This window comes from Periophthalmus magnuspinnatus, chromosome 3 (assembly GCF_009829125.3).
Source record: "Periophthalmus magnuspinnatus isolate fPerMag1 chromosome 3, fPerMag1.2.pri, whole genome shotgun sequence".
Classification (NCBI taxonomy): Eukaryota; Metazoa; Chordata; class Actinopteri; order Gobiiformes; family Gobiidae; genus Periophthalmus; species Periophthalmus magnuspinnatus.
The window spans coordinates 30,847,834-30,873,653 of record NC_047128.1 but is presented as its reverse complement, the minus strand read 5'-3'; the positions used below and the strand labels follow the sequence as shown (position 1 = coordinate 30,873,653).

Here is a 25,820-nt window from a genome sequence, read left to right as displayed (position 1 = left end):
AACTGGTTTATGTTTAATATCTCTGTAATTACCTATTTACATGAACATGTCTGTGTAATCCCTCAGTCGTCCTGGTACGATCCATAGTAAAAGAAACATTTTTAATCTGTCAACTGGGCAAAAAGGGCAATGTCCACCAGACTGAACTTTTTTTTTTACAAATGAAAAAAAAACTTGACTCAAAGTCTTGTCTGTCTGTATAAATAAACAAAAGCCATGTTTTCACAATGGCCTCAGAAAGTGGTTTCATTATTCAACTCCAAAGATGTGATTGTTGTCAGTAGAAAGGACTTAAAGCCGTAAGATTGTTATTTGCAATTGCTTTTTTTAAGATAGCCTTCTTTTCTTTTTAACCTGTGACAAAAGCTGAATTTGATTTCTAATGGAAGTGTGTGGCCCTGGAACTTCCTTAAAGTTCCAGGGCTAACACTAACTCTAACACACACTGACACTAACACACACTAACACTCAAAAGGAGGACATAAACAGGTGGAGGGTGCACTCTTATAAAGTGTTCCACTGAAGTGTTTGGATGATTAGAAATTACCCTGTAATTCAGTCTGCAGCGATCATCTCCACAAACTCTCCCCACCTCCCGCATCATTAGACCCCAGAACAGCTGCATTTTCTCATTGAGATGTAAAGAGCCATAATTGGGGACTGATTGCAGGCTTCACAAGATGCTTAAACACACACAGATTTACAATAAGAGACAAATGCTGCGGTTAATGAGCGCTTTCATCTGCACACCTTGTTTCAGGCCCGTGAATGATCAGCATGTTGGACTAAAGTGTGAGAATGGAATGAGTAGTGGAGTAAAAGGGTTTTCTTAAAGGTGCACTATGTCACTTTTTGATGGAAGATCTGCCAGTTTCTTGCCTTCAGACGTTAATGCTTTGCCTAGAATGTTTCATAGCCTGGCTTTAAATGTATGTGACACCACCAGGCCAAGTGCAGTTTAAAAAAATCAAGATAGATAACAGCTGCGGAACATACCAGACAAAGCAATAACATCTCCACTGGGACAAGCAGGTGGCAGACCCCCACCCGAACTCTTCTCTCTGTTTAGTTTTGTACTCACTAGGGTATTCTAAACCTTACTTTTTAATAATAAATGTAATCTAATCCATCTTATTGAAAGCAGACCGGGGAAAAGTCATACAAATACCAATGGTAAGTATTATATTTAATTGCACTGTAATTAGATTCTCAGAGCTAATAATGTGTCAAGTATCTGATAGCAGAAAATTGGCTCAATGGAATTACTGCTCATATCCTAGACCCAACACTGATACTGTTCAAATGATGCCCTAATTTAATTGCAGTACATATGACAATAGGCACAGTATTTCATATGGCACTTTATATGCTACATTAAGTCTAACTGCTACAAAATGGACTGTATTTGCCAGGTTAACACATCTCTTGTCTGTGGATGTCAGTGTTGCTTAATGTGTGTGTTTAGAGACAGCCTCAGGTCTCTTGGATGGCAGTGTTCTGCTGCTCCCACTTTAATTGGCTGCTGGCCCTTCGGCTCTGCCTGAATAGAGAGTCATTTAGGGACCTTTCACTCGTACTGAGGATTGTGGGTTGCCGCTGGAGGAGAAATTGCATTCCTGTTTCCATACAATAGCTGGTCAGAGTTGGACGGGGGCAAGAGTATCACTGTCATTATCATCACAATAGAAGCTAATTCCACTGCCACCAGCGCCATTCTGAACCCCACGGCGGCAGCGGCTTATCAGGGGGCACCATGAGACCAGCGGGGAGCTACACAGGCGCAGCTAAGGCTAAGGCGAGGAGTCGCACTAATGCAGAACTGAGCAACACAAACACATTTAAAAGAGGCACAAATCAGCAGAAAAAAGTTTAGAGGACAGCGCCCTTCACTCAAAGCCAAAACCTATTCCCATATTTTTGTTACTCAAAGTTGTATAAAACCTTGTTGTTGAGTCTTAGAAATTAAATCAATCAAATAAACTATTGAAAGATACAGTTTAAAGATTAAATTATGATTTTTGTTATGTTACATATCAAAACAAGCTGTGTCGCTGTCCAAGGTACTGAATTTACTATTGTTTTAAAGTTGTTGTGACCAAGTATTAGTAAATATCACTATGAATAAACATGAAAATAGAAATTAGACATGAATTAAACAGCCACATGATAAATGAATGAAGTATAAAGACATTAATTTAATTATTATCTCATTAATAACAACAATATTATTTTGTTCATCTTAGATTGTGTATGCAGTACTGTATGTCTAAGGAGGTTCCTTATGTGATTCAACAATATCAGAGTGCTTATACTTGCAGTTCAACATCACGTTTGGCTGAAACTAAGAGCCATCTCTTGTGTTTCTAGCTTTCCCACTGAGCAATGTGATCCAGAGCTGTGGAAAAAAACATAATTTTCAGATAATGGCTGAGCAACACAATAATATTCAACCGAGACTCATTTGCCAAAGTGATCATTGATGATTCAGGGGTTAAATTGGCTTAACTGGTCCTTTCACAAATATATAGAGCCAGGCGATTTATTTATTTTTATTTTATTTTAAACAAACTTCAAGCCCTTTTGAGTGATTGCTGAAATAAAAGACAATTTCAAGATTTTCAGAAAGTGCGTTTTCCCAACACTACAGAGTCCAAAGCATTTCTCCTATAGCTCTGAGTGATAAATAGCAGATTACCCAGTGTGTGACAGTAGCACAGGCTAAATACAGCCCTCTCATCACACTCCTTTAGTCGATGAGTGGAGTGTGTGTCCAAACACAGGTCTTTTGTGGAGCTGGTACAGTATTGATCACAGTCAGGCTGATGAGAAGTGCATTGACAGACAAAGTGCTGCATTTAAGACCACACGGTTTAGTCTGTGTAAACATCAATAATGAACAGTGAAGTGACTGCTCTCACCATGAATTTCAAATGTTTTTTAGTGAATGGAGTCACTATGATCAATGTTATGTTTACTATTTGACTGGTTCTGGTTTGGTCACGGTTTGGGGTCTGTTTATGCACAATGTAAAAAGTTTGTTTAATACTCACTATATGGTTTGTGCCAGGGTTAGTTTCAGGTTTCGTTCCAATTTTGTATGCATGTGCAAGTGTGCACGCACATGCAATGACAGCTTGTTCAAAGTAAATACTACTTTAGAACTGTTAATTACTATTTAAAAACTATTACTTGTAGTTGACCTACTTTGCTTAGGTACAAATCAGTGTCAGCATATCAACATTATTTTGTATTATTTGCAAGTCACTGAAAAACTTTTTGTAACACATTTAGTTTTGAGTCTTACCATAATGGCAAATGTATCTGTTGTGAGTTTTGCATCTCTGGTCATTCCAGTTAAAGCCACTTGACGCCTGCAGCTCTACACAGTTCCCAAAACTGAAAAACAGAGAGGTGACATTCAATTAATGTGAATGTGAGATGCTGTATATACATAACCAGTAGAGGGCAATGTGGCACAGACTCAAGGATGCCAAGATTTTTTTCAGTTAATAGTGATTATTCAGGTTACAAAATAATTGCAAGAACTAAAAATAAAAAAAATGTTCATTTCAGAGGCAAAAACTGGTAAGTGTGTCTTTTATATGTCACAATAACTACTTTATTATTAAGTACGGATTTTATACAGCTGCTCGCATACTGTTTGTGAATGAAAGTGAAGTTCAGATTTTAGTATTGTTTGTTATGGTGTCACACAATGTTATGGTCTCACAACTAAAATTTGTTTCAATGGCCTCCCTATCCAATATGAATCATTGTTGCTGTTTTACAATATGTAGACGTACATTATCACAGATGGATTAGTGCCAGAGGAGATTTATTTCTGTATTTACTTCTGAAAATATGATAGGGATGTCATTTACCCTTGGTTATTAAGTTGTCCAAAAGCAAAACTGCTAAAAGTGAGCATTTCTCCTCTGTCCCAGCGAAACGAGTCTTTTGGAGGCCTGAATGTTAGACCTACAACACAAACATATAGATAGATATAGATATGGATATAGATTATGTGGTTTTAAAAGCTACATAATATTTAATTGTTTTAATGACAAAAAGGCTGTACCAATCCAGAAGTTTTGTGCATCAGAGCTCTTGGTCATTTTTGCTTCCTCTGACAGATAAAAAGCCAAGATATCTTGAACCTTCTGATTGTAGATATGAGCGAGAGTGCCACCTCTTTCCTGGCAATCCAAAGAACTGTTAAGCTGTCTGTTTCACATCTGAAGGAAAAACAACACATTGCAGTAAAGAGAAAATTTCACACACCTGTCTCTCACCTGACAGCGGCTTTTAGCTCTGTAGTAGGTGGCAGCTTCTGAAGAAATGCTGAAACACTCCTCATCAATCAACATGTGACACATACTGAGAGGAAACTGTACTTTTTCTGTTGAGACAAGAACACAGAGTCACAGGGCTAACAGTTTAAATGAAAAATAAAATGTGTCTTAAGTGTTCCAGCTGACCAGAACATCCAGCTCCACCATAGCCAATATCACACTGACAGGAACACTGCTCCTCTTTAAAATGTCCATGTACACACTGCCCACTGCACCTCACTGGAACAAATATTACTAATACCACACTGAATATCCACATCAACCAGCGCATGGTCAATGGAAATGTCTTACCTTGACAGAAATGCCCAGTAAAACCTGGATTACAATGGCACTTGCACAAGGAAACATTCAGGTGACCATTTTTGCCACAGTTCATACGACATGGATTTTTCGGAACCTCTACAACAAAAAAACAAGAAGTTTAGATCACAAATATTGAAGACACATTAATTAGAAATGTGGCAGGTTACCAACAGAAAATAAAAGCCTGTAAAATATTACTCAGTTGGACATTAATGTTTCCAATGTTTCAGAAAGGTGAAAAATTAGGATCATCGTCGCAGGGATTAACATCTTCACATTTACTTTTCAATGTGATAAAAGTCCTCAAAATATTGCATATAACAGGATGCTGAAGACCATGTGGAAACTACAGCAGTTCTTGGGTGATAACTTACCACATAATCCACCAATGTGATCCCACAGTTTAAAGCAACCGGACATGGAGGAGGTACAGAGGGAGCAATACTGTCCCGTCCTATAGGGCCTCACCAGCCGTCCATTCACCTCCCAGTTCCCCCTTTAAAACACATGTATCCAGACTGGCTATTTGTAATGAGATCGGTGAGCAACAAATAGTATGAATGTACAGTTTATACCCTGGGTAGTAGGCACAGACGAATATATTCCACTCAGAATTATTCTTCAAACACAGCTGACTTGCACAACCTACGTGACTGGAGGTCGCCCACACAAGCTGCAGGACAGATTAACAAAAGCATTTATATAATATTATTGAAGTTCAAAAGGGTAAATTGTTACAGTGAAGACTAGGCATGTCAAGATTACACATTTTAAAGCACGATAAACAATAATATTGAAACAATTTTTTTTGCCACTGACGCAAAAACAGTACATTTTTAAGTTGACTGTCTCATTAAAAGGCCTGAGCTGCAGCACATAAATAACAGAATGAAGCAGTAATTAGCCACAGAAGTCAGTTATTCTACCCTCTAAAGCTCAAATCTTAAGATATTACAATTAAAATAACAAATATCTCACCACTTTTGCAAAGAAATTGTACACACGATATATATATTGAAGCTCAAAATATTGTTCCAGCTTTTAAATGTTGAAGAATAAGTCGATATATTAAGTATCATGAAAGGCCTAGTGAAGACAACGGTTTATTGCACCTGTGTATAATGTTTGCAGGTTCTGTTTTCTTGACACTGTCCAGTTGAAAATGTAAAATGTTGCCCCTCGTTAAACCAGGAGTCAATGGCACTGGTAAAGGAGGACACACCATGCGTAGAAAAGTGAATGTTCCAGCCTATGTGCCGGAAAGAGGAGAGATGTAGAGGAGGGGCACCACTGTCACACTGAGCTGCCCACTCCTCAGCCGCTGCAGCCAGCTCCAGACTCCATTCCTGCAAACAATGAGGAAATAATAAAACAACAGTATATAGTGATAAAAGAAAGTTACTGGTAAAACAGATTATTCAGCCAAATGAACCCACACATTAACAGGAGCTAGTATGATATCTAGTGCAAACAACAATCTACTGATATGTCAAAATCACTCTACTTTTGGCTTAGCTAGGGCAAGGAATAATGATGATAAAAATGTAATCATGATCTGGTCCCATTTACAATATGCTATTACAGTGATATACTAACATCGTCATTTAGGATCTGAAAGAAAATTGTGTTATGTTGTGTTATGTTTTGACATAATTCTAACTGTAACAAACAAATAAGGCATGTTATTATCTAAATGTTATAAAATGATGTAGGCATTCTCTTATGTCTCATAATATTCAAGGTATTATAGGTTCTAATAAGGTCACATCTCTGAAGATGTGTGATTTACACATGAAAAGTAAATACTAGTTTTAATCTCCGTCTTTCAATGCAATGGTGTGACCTTACTACTTAGCCCCAGGAGCTCTGTGAAAACCAGCATTGGTAAGGAATGAGCAAAAACATAATTTATTCCTTAAATATTATTCTTTATCGGAAAAAATAACCCTAGAGGACTTTCTAATAAGTTCACTGCAATTTCTTCACAATGCTCTGTCTGTAGAAAAATAAGATTAGACACAAATACGTCGCACTAAGAGGTTAACGTTTATCAGAGCTGTGTTTAATAAGCCTCTTCAGTCTGACAGAGCTCCTCCGAGGGTTTTCATGGGGAAATTACCTGTAATACCAGAGTCTGGAGAGCAGAACGATTATACACGTCCTCTTTTTTCTCATTACCGTCTTATCTGCTCCCAACAGTTCTCTGAGGCTGAAGAGAAAGGCTGGAGTCTGTTTCTGCTTTGAGGATGTAATCTATGACAAAACGATGGTCCACCCAGACGCAAACCTCAAACTCGGACCAGAGGGGACATGGGGCATTGTGCGATTCATAATCTGACAATATGTTTAAGCCCTAAGCACAAGCAGATGGGACTGGCGCACAGATATGATGAGGAAATAGATGAGATGGAAAGGGCAGTTATTTAAGTTATAAGTCAGTGGAGATGAATACAAAGTCTCCAATAAGCAGAGTGTCAAAGGTATATCTGTAAGGCTGATCTGGACTGAAGAACAAAAGATATGACACTTTCTTTTTTCTGTCCTTCAGATGCACTTAATGTGTGGATAAATCCTTAACAAGCACAAAAATACAAATTTCACACATTACTTTATATTCAATCACATGAACCATTATACATAATAGCAGTACTTAATTCATGTATGTATACTGAGCTTGACTCTATTGAAACTTTTTTTTTTCAGTTGAAAGGACACAGATAATAGACCTGGACATTATTTTACTGGTTATATTTATTTGATAATCTTTTGCAGTATATTGAAATGTAGCCCCCCTAAGCAGTACACCAACCGCCTATTGCACCTTGCATGTCTCCAGATCTTTTAGCTCCAGAGTCTTTTTGCTCTGGTTTGCCTCATGTGGCTGTTATCTGAGGATACAGTAGGTATAGATTAACCTTGACAGTAGCTGCAGACTAAACACAAGAGAGAAAAAGACACCACCAACAGTCACCAGAGGAAGCAGACAAAAAGCTTTTCAAAGATAACACTGACCATTTTCTGCATGTTGGCTGCCATAGGGCTGACCCAGCTGCGCAGTCTGTTGTGCAAAGCAACAATCTTTGAGTGATGCTTCCCTCCAAGCACTGAAAAAAATCAATCAAATGTATTTAGAACTTTATTTTTAAAATAATGTGAAAGAAAGTTTGTGTATTGTTTCTTTCACATAAAAAAACACATGAAAGAAAAATGATATGCCCACAAGACTTTTTACAATAGCAACAGTTAATTTGTGTCCTGAAAGTAGGCCTGAAAGTACAGTACATGTGCCTCCCTTGTGCCCTTCTCTTGTATACATTACCGGAATCCATGGACTCTTTGAGACTTGCAGACAAAAAGACTCTGGAGCAGAGGATCACTGGCAGTAGACTCAAAGCAATACATACATCCACACATCGTGACACTGTGACCAGGCCCATAGTTAAGTCCAGAGGCGAATGTGGAGCCAACAGGCACTGTCCCAAAGAGCGCCCCAATGCTCCAACTCCTCCTCCTCTTTTTTGTAAAGGCAATAGGATGCAGCCATGTGCAACAAGTGGAAGATCCTCACAGCAGTGACTTAGCACAGTTTACTCTTAGCACACTTTACATCTTACTATGTCCATGACTTTGACTCTTAACTCACAAACGTGTACTTTTGTGTTATCCTATTGTGTAAGTATAAAGTATTTTAACGAAAGAAGGGCACAATGTTTTATTTTAACTAAAGAGGACAATGGAGCAACAAAAGACCTTTTTTTTTTTTCTAAAGACAGAAAACGCTTGGTCATCTCACTCTCGACTTCCCAGCAGTGATGACCAGTGCCCGATGCCGCATGATTGAGCAGGGAGTCCATTGTTAACCTTGTAATGCTTCACACATTGTCACATCTGCCAGAAATGACATAGCAAGATCTTTGTTTAGTTTTGCCAGTGTTTTTTCTAGTTGTTGGGGTGGATTAAATAAATGTAAGACAGATGAGTTTAAAAACTTACTGTGGAACATTCCAGGCAAAGCAATAACACCTCTATGGAGCTAAACTGGTGGTGGATCCTTCACCAGAAAACTTGCAAATTGCACACCTTTGAGTAAAATAAATAGCCTATATATATCCTAATAGTATATTTGATATTTTATTTTCCCAAAGGTTTGTGTCATGTTTTTGATCATTTATACAGTAACCCAAAATGCAACAGATCCTTTCTTTTTATGATAAAGATCACATTATAAATATGCTATTACATTAGACAACTATTTTAATAATTGTTTTTTTTTTCCTTATTTGCTAATCATATAGAGAACTTTTTCTGCACTGACTTTAGGGGCAGGTAAAATCGCATGAGTGAAAAAATATTGAGGTGATATTTTTCTTGCCTTCTCTTTTCTCTGATTGGTTGACGAGGAGTAAACCCACATTCCGCAGCAGTTCACAGATACACATTTTCCACAGTGGTCTGAGGTCCTGCTTTCACCTGGACTCCACCACACGGCACCACACCAGCGGCCCGCTCTGATCGCACTCACTTTAAGCTACATTGCTCTATAAAGCTCTGATTTTGGAGGAAACATGTTTGTGTCGCCAGCTTTTGTTGTCGTCTTAGTCTGTATATTTTCATTAGATTCCACTTTTGGACAGGTAAGTCTTTTGTATTTCATATGTATTTATGCTTGTGAGGTTTAAGCACAAAAGTGTGTAAGTTCAGGTTGTAGCAGCAAGGCTCCAGGGCTCTGCTTATGAATGCCTCCAATATGTCCATGTTTTGCTCAACTGGAAATGATCTAAATGTTGCTCTGTGGCCCTGCAAGTGTTTGCGTTTACTATTAAGAATGAATGTGTGTTTTTCTTATGCTTGTTGAACTTTGCTATCCAAAATAGGAATATAATGTATGCATTGATAAAATAGTTGTGATAAAATGATTGTATAATTTCAAAAGTGTAGCAAATTGCGTCATCCTACAGCCATGTAAACCCTGTTCAAGAAGAAGAAAGAAAGAGGCCTTTGATTACAACACCATAAACAGCACTGGCCTTGGTGTGACTGAACTCAAAAAGGTGTTTTTACCAAATATTGACTTTTCTTACATAACTTTGTCTGGCCAATACAGTAATTGGTTGTCTGAAAACATGAGAGGGAGGACTTTAATGAGTAATGGTTGAAAAACATGCTCCCTCTTTGGTGCCGTCGATAGAGGCCGTGCTTGTATCACAGATGATGTTTGTACCCTGTCTAACCCCAAACTAAATCTGAACCTTTTAAACAAGTACATACTCAGAATGCAGAGCTCATTACAGGCCATATCCTAAAAAGACATTGGTTACATAACTTTATGCAATGGGACAAACCTCAAGCCATATCAAAACCCCAGAGCAAAGCCAATTTTCACAATTTATGACTTATGAGATTGCTATGTTATTAACAGACTGCCTCTGTACTACACTGAATTGCTTGGCAGACCTTATTGGGAATATAATAGGAATAAGGCTGATTACTAAACCATGAATATGTTTCAGGGCTCTCCAAGCAGACGGGAAATACAAGGCACTCTGAAACAGGTCCAGAAGCTTCTGACAGCTCATGAAACATCATGTGCACAAAGTTTAAAAAACCTGAAAAAGAAAATTAACCTTTTACAGAACAGTGCAACAAAGATAACCAGAGCCACCAACAGTGAGCCTTTGTATTTGACTACACATACATTTATGACTGCCCTTAAAATGTACTTAAAATGTACTTCTACATGTTTCTCAGCCACTTGCCCCAAAGTGGATGCCCCTGTGAATGGGAGAAAACTGGGTAAATCTCAGAGTGTGGGCCATGAAGTACACTTCCTGTGTGACCCGGGTTATGAGCTGGTGGGACCTGAGAGTCGCCTTTGTCAAGAAAGTCTTGTGTGGAGCGGCCAGCAGCCAACCTGCCGAGGTCAGTGGTGGCCATAACAGCGGGGGAAGGGCAGTGCCCCCTGCTCTTGTTAGGTCATACGTCTCATTCTTCTGCATCATCACCACATATCTCTCTCACTAATCACTTTATGGACCCTGTCATCATTCTCTGTGTAACACACTCCAGGTAGACATTTCTTATTATCGCTCTGCAGATTCCTTTTGTACAAATGATCATGTTTCAGTTGTTTTACACACTGGCTGATCTTGGACAAGTGCAAAAAATGCAGTGATATTTGATCTAGCTCTCGTCTGACAGCGCAGCAAATCAGAGATAGCCACCAATAGAGAGGCGCCTATATTCTACTATCATGAAGATATCAGCCTCATTTTGTTTCAATACCTGGCACAATGATATTATAATATCTCATAGTCATTGGGTTACTTGTGTGACATGTTCTGTGACTTTTGCCTCTCATATTTCAGACATCAATGAGTGTGCCTCCTCTCCGTGCCTGAATGGAGGAACATGTGTGGATGAAGTGAATCAATTCTCCTGTGTCTGTGCCAAAGGCTGGGCTGGAGTTATCTGCCAGAGTCCTGTGCCAACATGTGAGTACAAGCTATATGAAACACCTACACTACATTTTACCTCCTAAAGGTTTGATTAAAAAAAAATATAATTATGAAAAATGTTAATCTGTTCATATTGCCTAAATGTTTTTTTTTTTTTCATCAGTCTTTATGGCCATGACAAACACCTCTGCTGCCACCTCACCTGCTGCTGCTGCTGCTGCAATGTTACCTGCTGCAGTCAGTGGACCCTTTGTCCGCCCGCCACGATGCACCATCACACAGGGCACCACCCACTGCACCTGTGAGCCCGGATACACCATCTCAGGCAGAGACAGCTACACTTGCACCGGTAGACAACTGTACCATGTGGACTGTTCAATACGGCTTTCATAATTGAGAATATGCTGTGCGTTTCAGACATAGATGAGTGTGAGTTATTTCATAATGGACAGGCTGGGAGACTTTGTCTTCACACCTGTGTGAACACCCCTGGAGGCTATCGCTGCACCTGTCCAGCAGGATATGAAATAACCCGAGATGGACGTGGCTGTAAAGGTACAATAACTAATGCAGTGCAAATGATTCTTTTAATTTCTTTGTGTTCATCAGTGATGAAAAGACTTCACATTTGAACACCCATGTCCAGTTCACTAAGTTTTATTTTTTTGAATTCTTTCTTTACAGACATTGATGAATGTGCTGCAAGACAGAACAACTGTTCAATGGATCAGACATGTATTAATACAAATGGTGGTTTCCAGTGTGTCCGCGTCGATTGCCCTAAAATCCCTAATGCAACATATGTCAAGACATCGCCAATGTAAGCACCTATTTTGAATAGAATGCCATGTAGCTAGTAAGATTCTAAAAATTAATTATATTTGTTAAAGCCATTATTTAACCCAGGCCACCCCTAGAGATTTGTAATCTATTTTACAAGAGAGTCCACCCCAGACCTTACTGTTGGCCTACATGTTTTTTTTCTGTTATACCTTTTAACCCTGATTTTCTTAATGTTACAGGCGCTGTGAGCGTAACCCCTGCCCGGTGGATAACAAAGCATGCTCTCAAGCCCCAAACTCCTTCTCTTATCATTACCTGTCTGTAGTGTCCAACCTGTCAGCCCCTCGTGTGATGTTCCGAGTGTCAGCGCTGCGTCAGGTTGGAGACACACTGCGCTTCTCTCTGCTCGGTGGCAGACACGTCCGCCGCTACTTCACCGTGCAGCGTTCCGACCGTCTGACGGGTCAGCTGATGCTGGTGAGCCCAGTGCAGGGTCCTGCCACTTTAGAGGCCGAGGTGGAGATGACTGAGCTGGAGAAGAGAGAGCAACTGGGTCGGTACATCACCAAAGTTACCATGTTTGTTTCACAATATGACTTCTAAAAATTAATGGTTTTAGATTTCATACAAGCAAATGCTAGAGCAGAACTGTACCACACACATAGAGGATAAAGTGGACAGTAGAAGAAAACACTGGTTCTGCAGAGCTTCATGTAGCATTTGATCTGAGAAATGTAAATTAGTAAAAGTTTTATTTTTTGGTCATCACTGAAAGTCAAATAGGACAATCATGTGATATAATGCTGGGAAATTTGTATTTATGTTATGTTCTATCATTACTGAGACAATTGTTTTTGTTGGGTTTTACTTTTGTTTTTATTTTTTGTATTTCTAAATAAAAATCTACAGAACTAGACCCATATAAAGCTGTCTTTTGTTTTAGAAAAATTACAAAAATGTATTATATTTGTTTATTTATATATTTAGTTTTATTTGAAATGTTATAAGCAAAAGGCAATAGGAAGGAAGGGAACTTTCTGTCTTTCATAACAATGCAATCTTCCACTTAGTCTAAAGTCTGCTTTGTAAAACTCTCTTCTACATAAACCATGCTCTCAAAAAAATGACACAATGTGCTGGTAGTGAGAAGTATTGCAGCGGAAATAACTTGGCTACAAAATAAAAAATAAAAAAACGTACTGTTGTGTTATTGAACAAAATGCCTCAGCCTGAAGGTTGGTATTTTGCACTCACTGGAGTTACACACTGGATTTGAGAGACACACAGAAATGATACACTACTCTGAAAGATGTGAAGAAAACAAAAAATTGTCAATTTCTTTCATTTTATATGATAAAAATTTGTGAAACATGAAACATTGGCTACAATAGTTCAGGGCAGTGGCTATCACAAAAATTATCAAGTGCAAAAAACATTTAAAACAGATAATAAGCCATCTGCATGTTTCCATATTTAAGCATTTGTACAAGAAATGTGTAGAAATATTTTCAGTTTATATAGCAGAATATTTTTTTTTTATAATTCGATCTTCTATCTTTTTTCTACATACATACAGACACAGACATACATACATACATACAAACACACACATATACATACATACATACATACATACATATACATAAATACATACACATTTACATACATACATACACATATACATACATACATACACATATACATACATACATACATACACACACACACACACACACACACACACACACACACACACCCCACACACACACACATTATCTACTGTTCCTGTCACCTTTTCAAGCCTGAAGAGGAGTACTGTACTTATAAAACGTGTGTTTTGCTGCTCCCTAGTGTCCATACTCTAGTCTTTCTTCTTTTCACATGGATTCACCTCATTCAGCAGCATCCCCATGTGGAAAGGGTTTCTGTAGTTTGCTCTGTGAAAGCCTGCAACAAAACACATTTCATTTAACTCATAATTGAACAGTAGCATGCTAAGTACCACACTTGGATTATGTTGCTTCTACTACCTATATTTTTACAGGGAAATAACCTCGGCTGTGAGGTACAAACAAACTAACCGTGGAAGTATAACAATATAATATGATCATAACATGGATCAATCATCGCCAAAATAACCGTGGAAGTATAAAAATATGATCATTAACATGGATCAATCATGGGCCATATTCAATGTTTGTTCAGCAGCGACATCTAGCGGCCCCTGGGTGTAACAGCAAGGAAAGTCTATAAGTGCCTTTATTTTTCTTTTTCTTTTTTTTTTTGTGATGCTGTTAAATCTAAGTTAGAGCAGTTGATGAGCTGAAAACGCATATTGTGTAGTCCTTACTGTCTGTGCTGTGTTGTTAAAGTTTTTCTGTAGATTTCCTCTGGTTGAGCCTTGAGTCCATTATGAGGCTCCAAACACAAACTGTGGGGCTCCTCCCTCAAATCCCAGCTCCTCCATTCTTCAAAAGAGTCTCCAAAGTTATTCCTCTACGATGCCAAACTTCATCTAAAACAGCGTAAGTCCAGATAAAAGAGTTATGGTAGATTTAACGCGCAAGAAATGTTCGTTTGATCAAATTTTCCTAAAAAAGAGGCGAGAATCTGCGTCTTCTGCGTCTTATGGTTCTGTTGTTTTCGGCTAAGTGGCTAACTGGAGCTAAGCTAAGTTTTAACTGGTCCAAATAGTCCATGAAAAGAAACCAGAACTAATTCGCCAAGTGCCAAGTTTTCTCAGTTTTTTATATGGATCACATCTGCAAAACGTGTTTGACCTAAAGCGCCTCTTACAGGAGATTCACGTGTTATTGAAAAAACACTTTAGTTTAACTATAACCTCGGGCTACATAAAACAATATGTTTACTCAAGCTGTGGAAATATGACCCAGGTTTAACAGTTCTTTTGTTATTTAGTTTTTTATTTGTGTTTTTATCATATCAAAGGTAAGATGACTCCTAACACACAGTATTCTTCTAGTTTTATGAATAAATGTCTCTAGTTTTATGAATAGATGCTATAGATAAATGTCTCTAATTTTATGGATAAAAAGAATAAATGTCTCTAGTTTTATGAATAAATGTTGAGAATAAATGTCTCTAGTTTTATGAATAGATGTTATAGATAAATGTCTCTAGTTTTATGGATAAATGTTATGAATAAATGTCTCTACTTTTATGGATAAATGTTATGAATAAATGTCTCTAGTTTTATGGATAAAAAGAATAAATGTCTCTAGTTTTATGAATAAATTCTCTAGTTTTATGAATGGATGTCTCTAGTTTTATGAATACATTTCTCTAGTTTTAGTCAAAGGATCATTTCTCTCACATAAATAATGAAGAGCGGATAAAGACATTATTTGATCAGTTATTGAAAATTTGAGTCACTGTTGTTTATTGTCATAACATAAATGTCTAATATAAAACTTTTTCTATGTAGGCTTTGGTCTTCTTAGCAGGACGATCTTAAAGGATGGAGAAAGCCTAGCAGTGGTGTTGTGCAGTATTGGAGTGATGTCTCCCAAAGTGCCTGCAGAAAAGGGGCGAGGGGAATACTCTGCAGTGCAGGTGGCTGTCCGAGTACGCCCACTGCTGCCCAAAGAACTTCTCCACTGCCACGAGAGCTGCATCACAGCTGATCCTCAGTACTGCCGCGTGACTCTGGGACATGACCGTCATTTCCAGTGTGACTTTCTGTTTGAAGAAGGTTGCTGTCAGGAAGATGTTTATTCAGAGGCTGTTCAACCACTTATCGATTCATTCTTTCAAGGATTTAATGCTACTGTCTTTGCCTACGGACAGACCGGTTCAGGCAAGACATACACTATTGGAGAAGCTAATATTTGTAAGTTACAGTTACGTTCAAATTTTTGGCATGATGAGAATATGAGTGCAGAGTCATATTTTTTATGCTTACTTAAAACAAATTTTGTCTTTTGCTGTTACAGTGGCCTTTAGAGATGAGGAGCAGGGCATCATACCCCGGGCAGTGGCAGATGTTTTTAAGCTTCTTGATGAAAATGACCTCACAGACTTCTCAGTCCGTGTCTCTTATCTGGAGGTATATAAAGAGGAGTTCAAGGACTTACTGGAGATGGAAACTGCCAGCAAAGATATCCACATACGAGAAGATAAAGGCAACATTGGTAAGAAGTGCAGTATCTATTTCAAATGGACTGTAATAACTAGTGATGGGAAGATGATGCCTCAAGGTGTGTGTAACCCATTTCCAACACTGTAGATACTGTGTTGGTGCATTCTATAGCACCATCTGGTGATTTAAAAATGAACTGCTTCCTATGCATAAGCGTTGACACAGCGTAGGACTAATTCACTCATGTGAACACTAGTTTGTGCTCTGATATCAAACAAATGAAAGAACTGACTAAGAAGGTAATGCAGCTTTGTGTCATTAAAGCGAATAACAGCCTATTGTACAATAAAGTAGCCTGTAAGTGATGTATGACGAGGTAATGGTCGTGAAAATAACAGTAAAATAATATAGTGCTTTCAGCAGGTCTGCAGTAAGCACCTCTTGTGAATGATCAAAATGAGCCCACATAAAAGATTTTTTATTTTTTTTATCTGTGGTTCTGTGGTGATGAACAGAGACACAGCCAGGCCCGGGTCTAGACCAGACTGACTGAGGGTGCATCCAAGTTTCAAATTGCAAATACAGTACTCTTTCTTCTATTAGGTTTCATTATTTTACCTGCAGAAAATGAGCATGCAAACACTTTTAAATGAGGTTGCAATGCACTCTTGTGTACCCCTATAGACCCAGGCCTGCCCTGGACATGGTGACAGACTTGAGCCTCACGCACCTTGCTCTACACAAGCTTCCGACCCGAGCCACACCAAATGACACAGGAGATGTATCGGTCACGTGACTTTTCTTAAAATTACACACAGAATGACACAGCTCACCACAGGCCCTACTTTTTGAGCTCAACACATGTCGACTTGTTTGCTCCATCACTAGTAATAACTTATTATGTCATAATGCTGTTAATAGTTTATGGTATTTTCTTGGAGGTAAACTATAACAAATCCACATCCATTTTTTTCTTTTTACAGTTTTGTGTGGGGTGAAAGAGTCTGAAGTAGAGGGCCTTGATGAGGTACTGAGCTTATTGGAATCAGGAAACACAGCCAGACACACTGGAGCAACGCAGATGAATCCAAACTCCAGCCGTTCACACACCATCTTCACTATTTACATGGACCAAAGGAGGGGGGGCTCGCGTCTGTATGGCTCTGGTGCATGTACTGGACCACAGATGGTATCTTCCAAGTTCCATTTTGTTGATCTGGCTGGGTCAGAACGCATCTTAAGAACGGGAAATACTGGAGAGAGGCTGAAGGAGAGTATTCAGATCAACAGTGGTCTACTAGCCTTGGGTAATGTCATTGGAGCACTGGGGGACCCCAAAAGGAGAGGCTCTCATATACCTTACAGAGATTCAAAAATTACAAGGTAAAATCAAATGATGTGGTAAAATTTAAAGACCAGTTTTAAAAAATATTTTCTTGAATGTATGCATTTACAATTCATCAGGATTTTGAAAGATTCCTTGGGAGGGAACTCAAAAACACTGATGATTGCTTGCATCAGCCCATCCAACTCAGATTTTGATGAGAGTCTTAACACACTCAACTACGCCACGCGGGCCCGAAACATTCAGAACCGAGCTACAGTCAATTGCAAGCGTGAGCCGGATCGAGTCGAGGGGTTGGAGCAGCAGATCAAGGCTCTTCGCAGAGCTCTGGAGAATCGCCAGCGCTCAGAAACGCGCATTATTGCACATGCAGAGCCGAACCGGAGACCTCGACTGGGCGAAGGAGAGATCAGCCGGTTACAAGTCCAGAGTGCTCACTACAGGACCTGTACAGACTCTGCCTACAGGTCAGCATAAGCTAACAATTACATTAATTAAGTACTCATACTAATGAATGCCTACATGACTTTAAAGGTTGCTTAGAGAGCTACAGAGTGAAGGGGCACTCACTGCAGAACAGAGCCTGAGAGTAAAAGAGTGGTTGTGCTCAGTAGAGGAGGAGCGTAGTGGCCTGACCACTGCCTCTGGACCTGACAGTGGCATTGAGAACAGCTCGTCTGATGAATGTGCCCAGAGGAGGGCAAGGAAACCGGTTTGTTTTGTTAATTTTAAAATAAAACTTACCCATGCATTTTGTAGAACTTGCTCTGGAATTTGTTTCTTGTCCAGGATGGGGAGTTGTGTGGAGAAAAATGGAGCCATGAGAATGAACTTGAAAAAGAAGATAAAATTTCCCAACTTCAAGCCCAAATTCAGCGGCTTGAGGGAGAAAACACTGATTTCTTGGCCGCTCTTGAGGATGCAATGGAGCAATACAAACAGCAGGTCAGATGCACATAGGCAGCAAACGATATCTTAATAAGAACGTATACAGTGGTATATTGGCCACAAATCTGAAGGTTTGGGGTTTAAACGCAGCTCCAACCCAGTACATACAGCAACTTTGTCTTTGACCAGCACACTTCACCCATATTGCATGTCTATGAATGTGGTATATGAGTGAATAATTTGTATTTGGCTATTGCCCCTGGGCACCTATAGCTACTTATTATGAGCAGTGGGGGAGTAAATGTATAATGCATGATCTTCAGCAAAGTACTATATGCACCTAATGCAATATTATTATAGTTTTTCTTATGTTATTTGCCAGTATTTTCTTTGTGGGTAACTTTAGATATTTCATGTGTAGAGTGATAAACTACAGGAACAACAGGATATTATCACAGAGTTGCAGTTGATGCTGTCCTCTTCGGCCTTAATGGGGTTTAGCCTTAACTTGAAGACTCGACCCCACACTGCTCCTTTGTCTTCGCTAAAGCATTCACACAATGGAGCGTTAAACAGTCAGGTAATCTACATTCAGAGCCAGATTAGTCAATAATTAATCAAAGAAACTAATTTAGGGCTTGTGCTCTGCATTATAGATTTGCCCAGTTGACTGTGATGATTATCAAGAGGAAAATATTCATGAGAATGATGATGACATAGAAAACTTTGGTGAAGATGGGAATTTCCCCAGGGTCACCTACGACCAACACGGGTATGTAAGAAGCTACCAGCAAATAAATCTTTACTATTAGTATATTGTCATTTTCTTTCTTGTTTTAAACGATGACATTTTATATCCTCATAAAGGATACTTAAATTTCACCTTCTTTTAAAATCTGAAACCATCTCATGTACCTGCAGACCCCTAGGGGTCCCTGGTCCCTAGACTCCTGAACACTGATTTATACTGCCCATACACTGTGAGTTTTAATTAGGTCTTTATTTCAGACACCAAACATGGACCAGAAAAGACATACAGTCTGGACCAGTGTCTGGAGGGAAAGGGCTGCTGTCAGAAACCAACCAGCATCCCTGCTTAACAAGAAAAGCATGTATGTGTTTATTGTATAAACTGTTAATCTTGCATATTACACACATGTTTTTAAAACTATAATTTATGCAGCAAACTCAAGTTCAGGGGAGACCTCTGCACGTGAAAGTCTCAAAAGTTTTGAAGGCGTTTCAGAGTGGAGTCTTGTTCAGGCTCAACAGAAAATTAGGGAACTGTCGGTAACCATTCGTATGAAAGAAGAGCTTATCAAAGAGCTGGTCAAAACTGGTACGTTTTTTTTTTTTTATTATTATTTTACGTTTATTATAACATAATTGCATGCATGATATTAAAATAAATGTAACTGAATTTGTTTAGGCAAGGATGCACAAGCATTAAATCGACAATATTGCCACAAGATTACATCTCTGGAGAACGAGGCCATCCAAGCCCGTCACGAGCTACAGGAGGCCCAGAGGCAGCTGCAGGATTTGGAGAGACAAGAGCGTGAGATCAGCACCACAGACAGAAACAGAGCCCAGGAGTGCCGCAGGAAGATTGCTGCTGCTCAAAGCAAAGTCCAGGTGGGCTATCCTACTTAACTTGGGCGTATGAACAAATGTTGTAACACAGCCAGTACTTTTGTATGGTGTTTATCAATAAAAAAATATTAATTTGGTTTTGTAAACAGGTCCTTAGTCAGCGTCAGCGAGACACTGTTCGTCTGGCAAACTTGTCAGCTCAGAGTGAACGGCGGGTTTTAGAGCTGGAACGAAGCGTGCAGAATATGAGACAGCAGCAGGAGCAGCTGCAAAAGCGCCTGCGCCATGAAAGTCAACAGAAACGACGTCTAGAGACAGAGATGAAGCGTAGAACGCACAGAGTCAAGGTGTGGAGAATTACACTGTAACCATGAATTTCATGTTATGAAAATGTAAAATATATTTCTATTTGAATAATTTTTTTTAAGGAATTGGAAATAAAAAATGAGCAACAACAAAAGATTTTGAGGATTAAAACTGAAGAAATAGCTGCTTTTCAACGACAGAGACGCAGCGGCAGTAATGGCTCTGTGGTGTCTTTGGAGGAGCAGCAGGTAGGACTCTGTAGTTAATGTTTTGACAAGACTACTATGCAAATCTGTTATTTTGCATGTATATTATTTCACTCTGAGCAGAAGATTGAGGAGCAGAAACGCTGGCTAGATGAAGAAATGGAGCGGATTCTTGAACAAAGGAGAGGCTTGGAAGGCCTGGAGGGAGAGCTCACAAAAAGGGAAGACATCCTCGCCAAAAAGGAAGCTCTGCTGCAGGAGCGCAGTGGCCTGGAGACCAAGAGACTTCGCTCCAGTCAGGTTTGATGGAAATTTAAGTATATTCATGTTGTGAAGAGAATTTTCTTCTCATATGTCTCAGTCTCTCAGTCTGTCAGACCCAGAGCAGACATTAACGTGTAGAACAGACATTAACGTGTAGAACGGACATTAACGTGTAGAACAGACATTAACGTGTAGAACAGACATTAACGTGTAGAACAGACATTAACGTGTAGGCAGGTAGAACAACATAGAGTTTTCTGTTGTTCTAAGTGTAAAAGTTCATTATCTCATGAGTGTGAAATAAAAGTATGTAGCTTTGTCATTCTGGTATCTCAGGGCTCAGATACTCGAGGAGACTTGGGACTGAGGGGGAGAGAGGCTGCTAGTCTGCGGCCAGGGCAGGTCTGGGCCCTGTTCTGTTCATATCTGCTGTAACAAAGAATAAACCTTTTTTGTATTTCATAACTCACTGGGCTTTGCAAATGAATTACTTTTCATCTAGAATTATTATAGTATTATTATAGTATTTTTCCATAACATAAGTATAAATGTAACCTTGCAATGGATTTTTGCGATATTTGTGAGTTCAGAAACTCACGAGATTCCAACTTGAGAGACTCCCGCTGTAAAGTTAATCAGGCAGGCAGACCAATCAGAGCAGGAATGAGGCTCCGGAAGCCAATATCAAAGCACCAAAACAAACATGGTGACGCCAACAGACATACTCCAGCCTATATTAGCATCAGTACTATTTTGTTTGTGAAAAACATGCAGAACGTAAGCGCTTTGTGCATTTATTGACGGGGAAGATGTCTGCTTTTCTGTCAAAAAATTCTAATAATTGGCGTTTTTAACAGTGAACCATCTCAGATTGATGTGTAGATCTCAATTCATATCAGTCTGGCATGAGCCAGGGTAATATAAATGTGTAAAGGCTGTGGACTTATGTCACTCAAAGTTTGTTTCTAATTGTGTCTCTTTAGGCCCTGAGCAAGGATCTTGTGACCCTCACAGGAAGAATTGAAACACTTGAAAGAGAGTTAAGTGAGAGGAATGGCCTTCTACGGAGCAGCAGTGCACAGGACTCACAACAGATTCGCCAAGAGATCTCTAACCTGCGAGGTGAAAAAGACTCACTACTGAAGCAGAGAGTCGAACTGGATGACAAGTTAAGGCAGGGTAACCTGCTTTCTCCTGAGGTCAGTATCTTACTGTGTAATTAATTTCTGGTTTATTCACATTATTATTATTTGGCAAAAGATGATTTTAGTGTTTGTGTTTTTAGGAGGAGAGAACTCTTTTCCAGTTGGATGAGGCAATTGAGGCATTAGATGCAGCCATTGAGTACAAGAATGAAGCCATTACTCAAAGACAGAGGCAGCTGAGGGCCTCAGCGAGCATGCTCTCACAGTGGGAGATGAACCTCATGGCCAAGCTCAGCTACCTGTCTGCGTCTGAGACGAGAGCTCTGCTGTGCAAGTACTTTGACAAGGTCTGTTTGTCATTCAGTGAAGCTCATGCACCTCCAGTAAGTGACGGAGTCTGACTGATTGCATTGCCTTGTAGGTGGTGTCACTACGTGAAGAGGAGCGGAGGCTACAACTTTCCTTTGCTGAGCTTGAAATGCAGCTGGACGAGCAGCAGCGGCTCGTGCAGTGGTTGGAGAATGCACTTGATCGAACTCAGCTGGACACAGATCGCCGCCTCACACAGCAACAAAAAGAGCATGAACGCAGCGTACAGCTCCTCCTGCAGCAGTGCAGAGGTAGAGCAGTTTCCTTTTATATAGTTTGATAAAGTTAGCATTATTGCAGTAATTATGCTTAAATATAGCAAAGGACTTTTAAAGATTTCAAGCTCTAAATGTGTATGGCATAATTTTTACTATGGCATTATTTTGTTAAGAACAAATGGATGAAGGTCTGGCTGGTCGTCAGCGGCACTACGAGGGCTGGATCCACAACCTCAACAAGGAATTGAACCACTACAAAGCAGCAAATCTGGAATTAAACAACAAATTAAGGGAATTCTGTTCAACTAGCCAGACTAGTACCAAAGGTAAATTGGTCTTAGATATTTTGTCAAAATATTGTCTCTTTTTATAATTATATTTGTCTTGTAGAGTTTGGATTGGAGTGCAATCCACCAGGTACAGGAAGCATGGACAGAGTGGCGGGATGTGCGGATGATAGTTCAATAGGAAGAAGTTCAAGACAGTCGGAAAAAACGCCTAAATCACGAGATGAAAAGCGAGAGTTGGTAAATACGCCCCTGCCATCCACATGGAGGCGCTCATCACTCCCTACAGAGGAACCAGCAGCACTGGAGGAGCTGTGGCTCAGTGCAGCAGGTGATGCTCCTGTGAACCGTGTGGTCCAGACGGGGCCATGGGGAGGGTCGACATCTTTACCTGTGGTTAAGTCCCGTCGAGAGTCAAGACGCTCCAGTCTCAATGTTGGACCAGTTACATCAAACAACTGTCTCATTGATGTTCGGAGAAACCCCCTCTAAACTTTTCCCCTAACTATGTATTATTATGTTTTTGTTTTTTATGTTTTTCATCTATTTTTTCACTGTACAAAATGCGTTTGAAATTTGTCTTATGTAAATATCTGTTTTGCAAAAATGCATGTTTTAAAACTAAGCACTTTTTTATTATCATTTTAATATGAATATGTTTTTGTATCCGCTTTGAACATACAGTGTAAATAAAAGATACTCAAAGATATTGTTTTGGTTGGTTTTGTGCTGATTAGCTGTCCACTAGAGAGCAGTAGGCTGTTGCTTGAGTTTAATCATCTTCATGACCTTGAACTATGACACGGGTCGACATATTTTACACGTAGGCCATACAGGTGTAAATTGTTTTTACATCCTTTTGCACTAGATCTACTATTGGCTTATATTTTCGATTCTGAAACTATTGCACAAATGCCAATAGCGTAGTAAGCAAGTATTTATGATTTTTGGCCTTTTAAATTAAACCTAAACTAAGTAAATGCGTGTAAACTGAGGGATGACTCTATATAACCTGATGCATTCACGCCACAGAACAGCACATGAGTGGAGTCAGATTGTTCTTTCAGTCTGTGGTGAATGAAGGTGATTTCAGGGCGAGTTTTGACAGTCCTGCCAAACCCGCGTGCTCTCTCCTGATTGGCTGTTTGGCCCTGGCCGTGTGTGTGACGTCAGAGGCAACCGGGAGGAGAAGGCTTTTAGAAAAAAGACGAAGGAGAAGAGCGGACAGAGCGGGATGGCCCATGGGACGCATCAGTGTCTGCGGACAGGCACGCAGCCCTACCGCAGACGGGTAAAAAAAAAGCTCCGTGATGCCAGACCACCCCCTCTGCTCTGCTCCAGGACCCCAGCACGCGCTACATTTACGGATACAAATACACAGAAGGACCAGGGTCTGTGCGCCACGGCCCGGGCAGCGTGGAGAGATAATGTGCTCCTCTCACCTGGTAAAAACATCCGATGGACACGTGCTTCACCTGGACCGAGCTTCTCACCTCCTTCTCTCCTCATTTGCACCTCCTTTTCACCTCCTTTTCCTGGAGAGGCTCCGTCTGAAGCCTCACACCTGCAGAGCTCCAGTCTGGACACAAAACATTCGTAAGTTTCTGCAGATTTTTCATGAATAAGTTGCGCCTAATATGTTCCAGAAACAAAGAGCATATTTTGTCCAGCGTGTTGTTTGGGAGAATAACAGCAGAATAATGTGACAGGCCTGCAAAGAAACCACTGAAACCACATTTGTCTTTGTGTAAATGAGCTCAAGCTGCTTATTGTCAATAATATGAGGCATTTACAAACATCTAATTATGATGAAAATATCTTAAACTGTCCAAAACGTCTGACATCATTCATAAAATAGTTGTATAATGTTGCAATAATTCTGTAATGTAGTTTACTGAAAATTACACGCAGTTATGTGCATGAATGGCACGAATTAGGCTCATAAATTGTTGAAAAAGACAATGGGGCTTCAGGTCATATTTTGTTAATCTTAATAACATAAACAAATGATCTGGGCCTTGTCAAAAAATGTGCATGTTTTGTGTTTATATCTCCAAAAACTGCTCTATAATGGCAAACATGTGGTCTTGTTTTCAGTTTGTTTAATGGATAATTATCTGCATCATTATATTATATTTATTCATTATTGTTTGTGTTTCCAGGAGTAATGTCTCTGCTGTGCTGTGTTTGATTCAGTGATGGAGTTTGGTCCTGTCTTTGGTTATCTAGCTGTATGAGTGTTATGACCATCATAAAGCTAGATAACCGAAAGTAGGAATGACCTCCAAGTACCTCGCTGCTGCTCTGAAATGACAACTGTTTCAGAAAAAGAGGACGCGGGAGAGGTACGTTAAAGTCGTTTAGTGGCACAGAAGTGAAGTTATGTTTGGGGATTGGGCCTACTTGTGTGATGCCAAAGTAAAAATGGCTAAACATCCTCATTTTGTATTTGGATTGATTTGGGTTAGTATTTTAAAACATTATCAGATCATTTTAGGTGTTTTGAAGTTAAAGAAACAGTTGATTTGTTCTCACACGACATGCTGCTAGGGTGATAAAGTCAAAAAATAGTTTTCTTTATTTTAAAATTTAGTCACAATTTTTTTGTCTTATTTAAAACAAATAACGGTGGATTTTAGTAATTTTCTAAACCTGCACAACAAGACTTTTAATCATTACCATTTACCCCCAGAAACCATCACATTTCTACTGCCCAAAGTCTGAATTTGCTCAAAGCTCTTGCCTTAACTGACTGAGGATTAGTTTGATTAAACCCAAGCGTATCATTGACGATTAGAAATGAATCTAAATAAAAATTCACTTAATTGCCATGTTGCTATTAGACATAATGAAGTTTAGTCTCAACTGTTATATTCACTTAAATGATATATTTATTTATACAGTTTATGTGTTACATTTTAGACAAACTGTCATGTCGTGTTAGAGCATTTCTTACAGTTTACAGTAACTTTAACCTGGAGACAAAAATGTAAGTACAATTTTGTGAGTTAGGCCTCATCTAAACATGTCTATAAAATGTTCTATATTAATAAATATAATAGGCCATAACAAAATGACAATTATTTTGAACAAAGAAACATTATTTTTATTGGAAAAAACACTTCTTCTTGCTGGTCTAGTAATTTTACTGATTTGTTAGTACCTGTGTATTTACATTAAAAAGAATAACACTTAAAGAGACAAGAA

At 39.3% G+C, this 25,820-nt stretch overlaps 3 protein-coding genes across 3 annotated transcripts; 2 read left to right on the top strand and 1 right to left on the bottom strand.

The window, feature by feature from the left end:
• Nucleotides 1–2,782: 2,782 nt before the first annotated feature.
• LOC117393888 (C-type lectin domain family 18 member A-like) lies at nt 2,783–8,509 on the bottom strand. Its single transcript, XM_033991897.2, has 12 exons — nt 8,449–8,509; nt 7,668–7,759; nt 5,768–6,001; nt 5,231–5,328; nt 5,030–5,151; nt 4,644–4,751; nt 4,479–4,571; nt 4,293–4,399; nt 4,079–4,196; nt 3,882–3,978; nt 3,305–3,396; nt 2,783–2,875 (listed from the first exon to the last, which is right to left on the bottom strand). Exons 1-12 carry the CDS (start codon nt 8,507–8,509, stop codon nt 2,871–2,873), a joined length of 1,227 nt encoding a protein of 408 aa, XP_033847788.2. The 3' UTR covers nt 2,783–2,870.
• A 710-nt stretch (nt 8,510–9,219) lies between these two features.
• On the top strand, nt 9,220–12,748 carry LOC117390343 (fibulin-7-like). The gene is made up of 8 exons (XM_033988064.2): nt 9,220–9,289; nt 10,166–10,322; nt 10,404–10,574; nt 11,021–11,146; nt 11,274–11,459; nt 11,528–11,665; nt 11,795–11,930; nt 12,133–12,748. The coding sequence occupies exons 1-8, from the start codon at nt 9,221–9,223 to the stop codon at nt 12,494–12,496; spliced, it is 1,347 nt and encodes a 448-aa protein (XP_033843955.1). The 5' UTR covers nt 9,220; the 3' UTR covers nt 12,497–12,748.
• Nucleotides 12,749–14,332: 1,584 nt separating this feature from the next.
• On the top strand, nt 14,333–23,315 carry kif7 (kinesin family member 7). The gene is made up of 20 exons (XM_055231958.1): nt 14,333–14,418; nt 15,339–15,743; nt 15,847–16,044; nt 16,976–17,375; nt 17,457–17,804; nt 17,872–18,049; nt 18,127–18,282; nt 18,647–18,805; nt 18,882–18,997; nt 19,234–19,337; nt 19,409–19,564; nt 19,655–19,860; nt 19,968–20,165; nt 20,247–20,372; nt 20,454–20,630; nt 21,578–21,793; nt 21,880–22,086; nt 22,161–22,359; nt 22,500–22,652; nt 22,717–23,315. Exons 2-20 carry the CDS (start codon nt 15,413–15,415, stop codon nt 23,103–23,105), a joined length of 4,017 nt encoding a protein of 1,338 aa, XP_055087933.1. The 5' UTR covers nt 14,333–14,418; nt 15,339–15,412; the 3' UTR covers nt 23,106–23,315.
• Nucleotides 23,316–25,820: the final 2,505 nt, after the last annotated feature.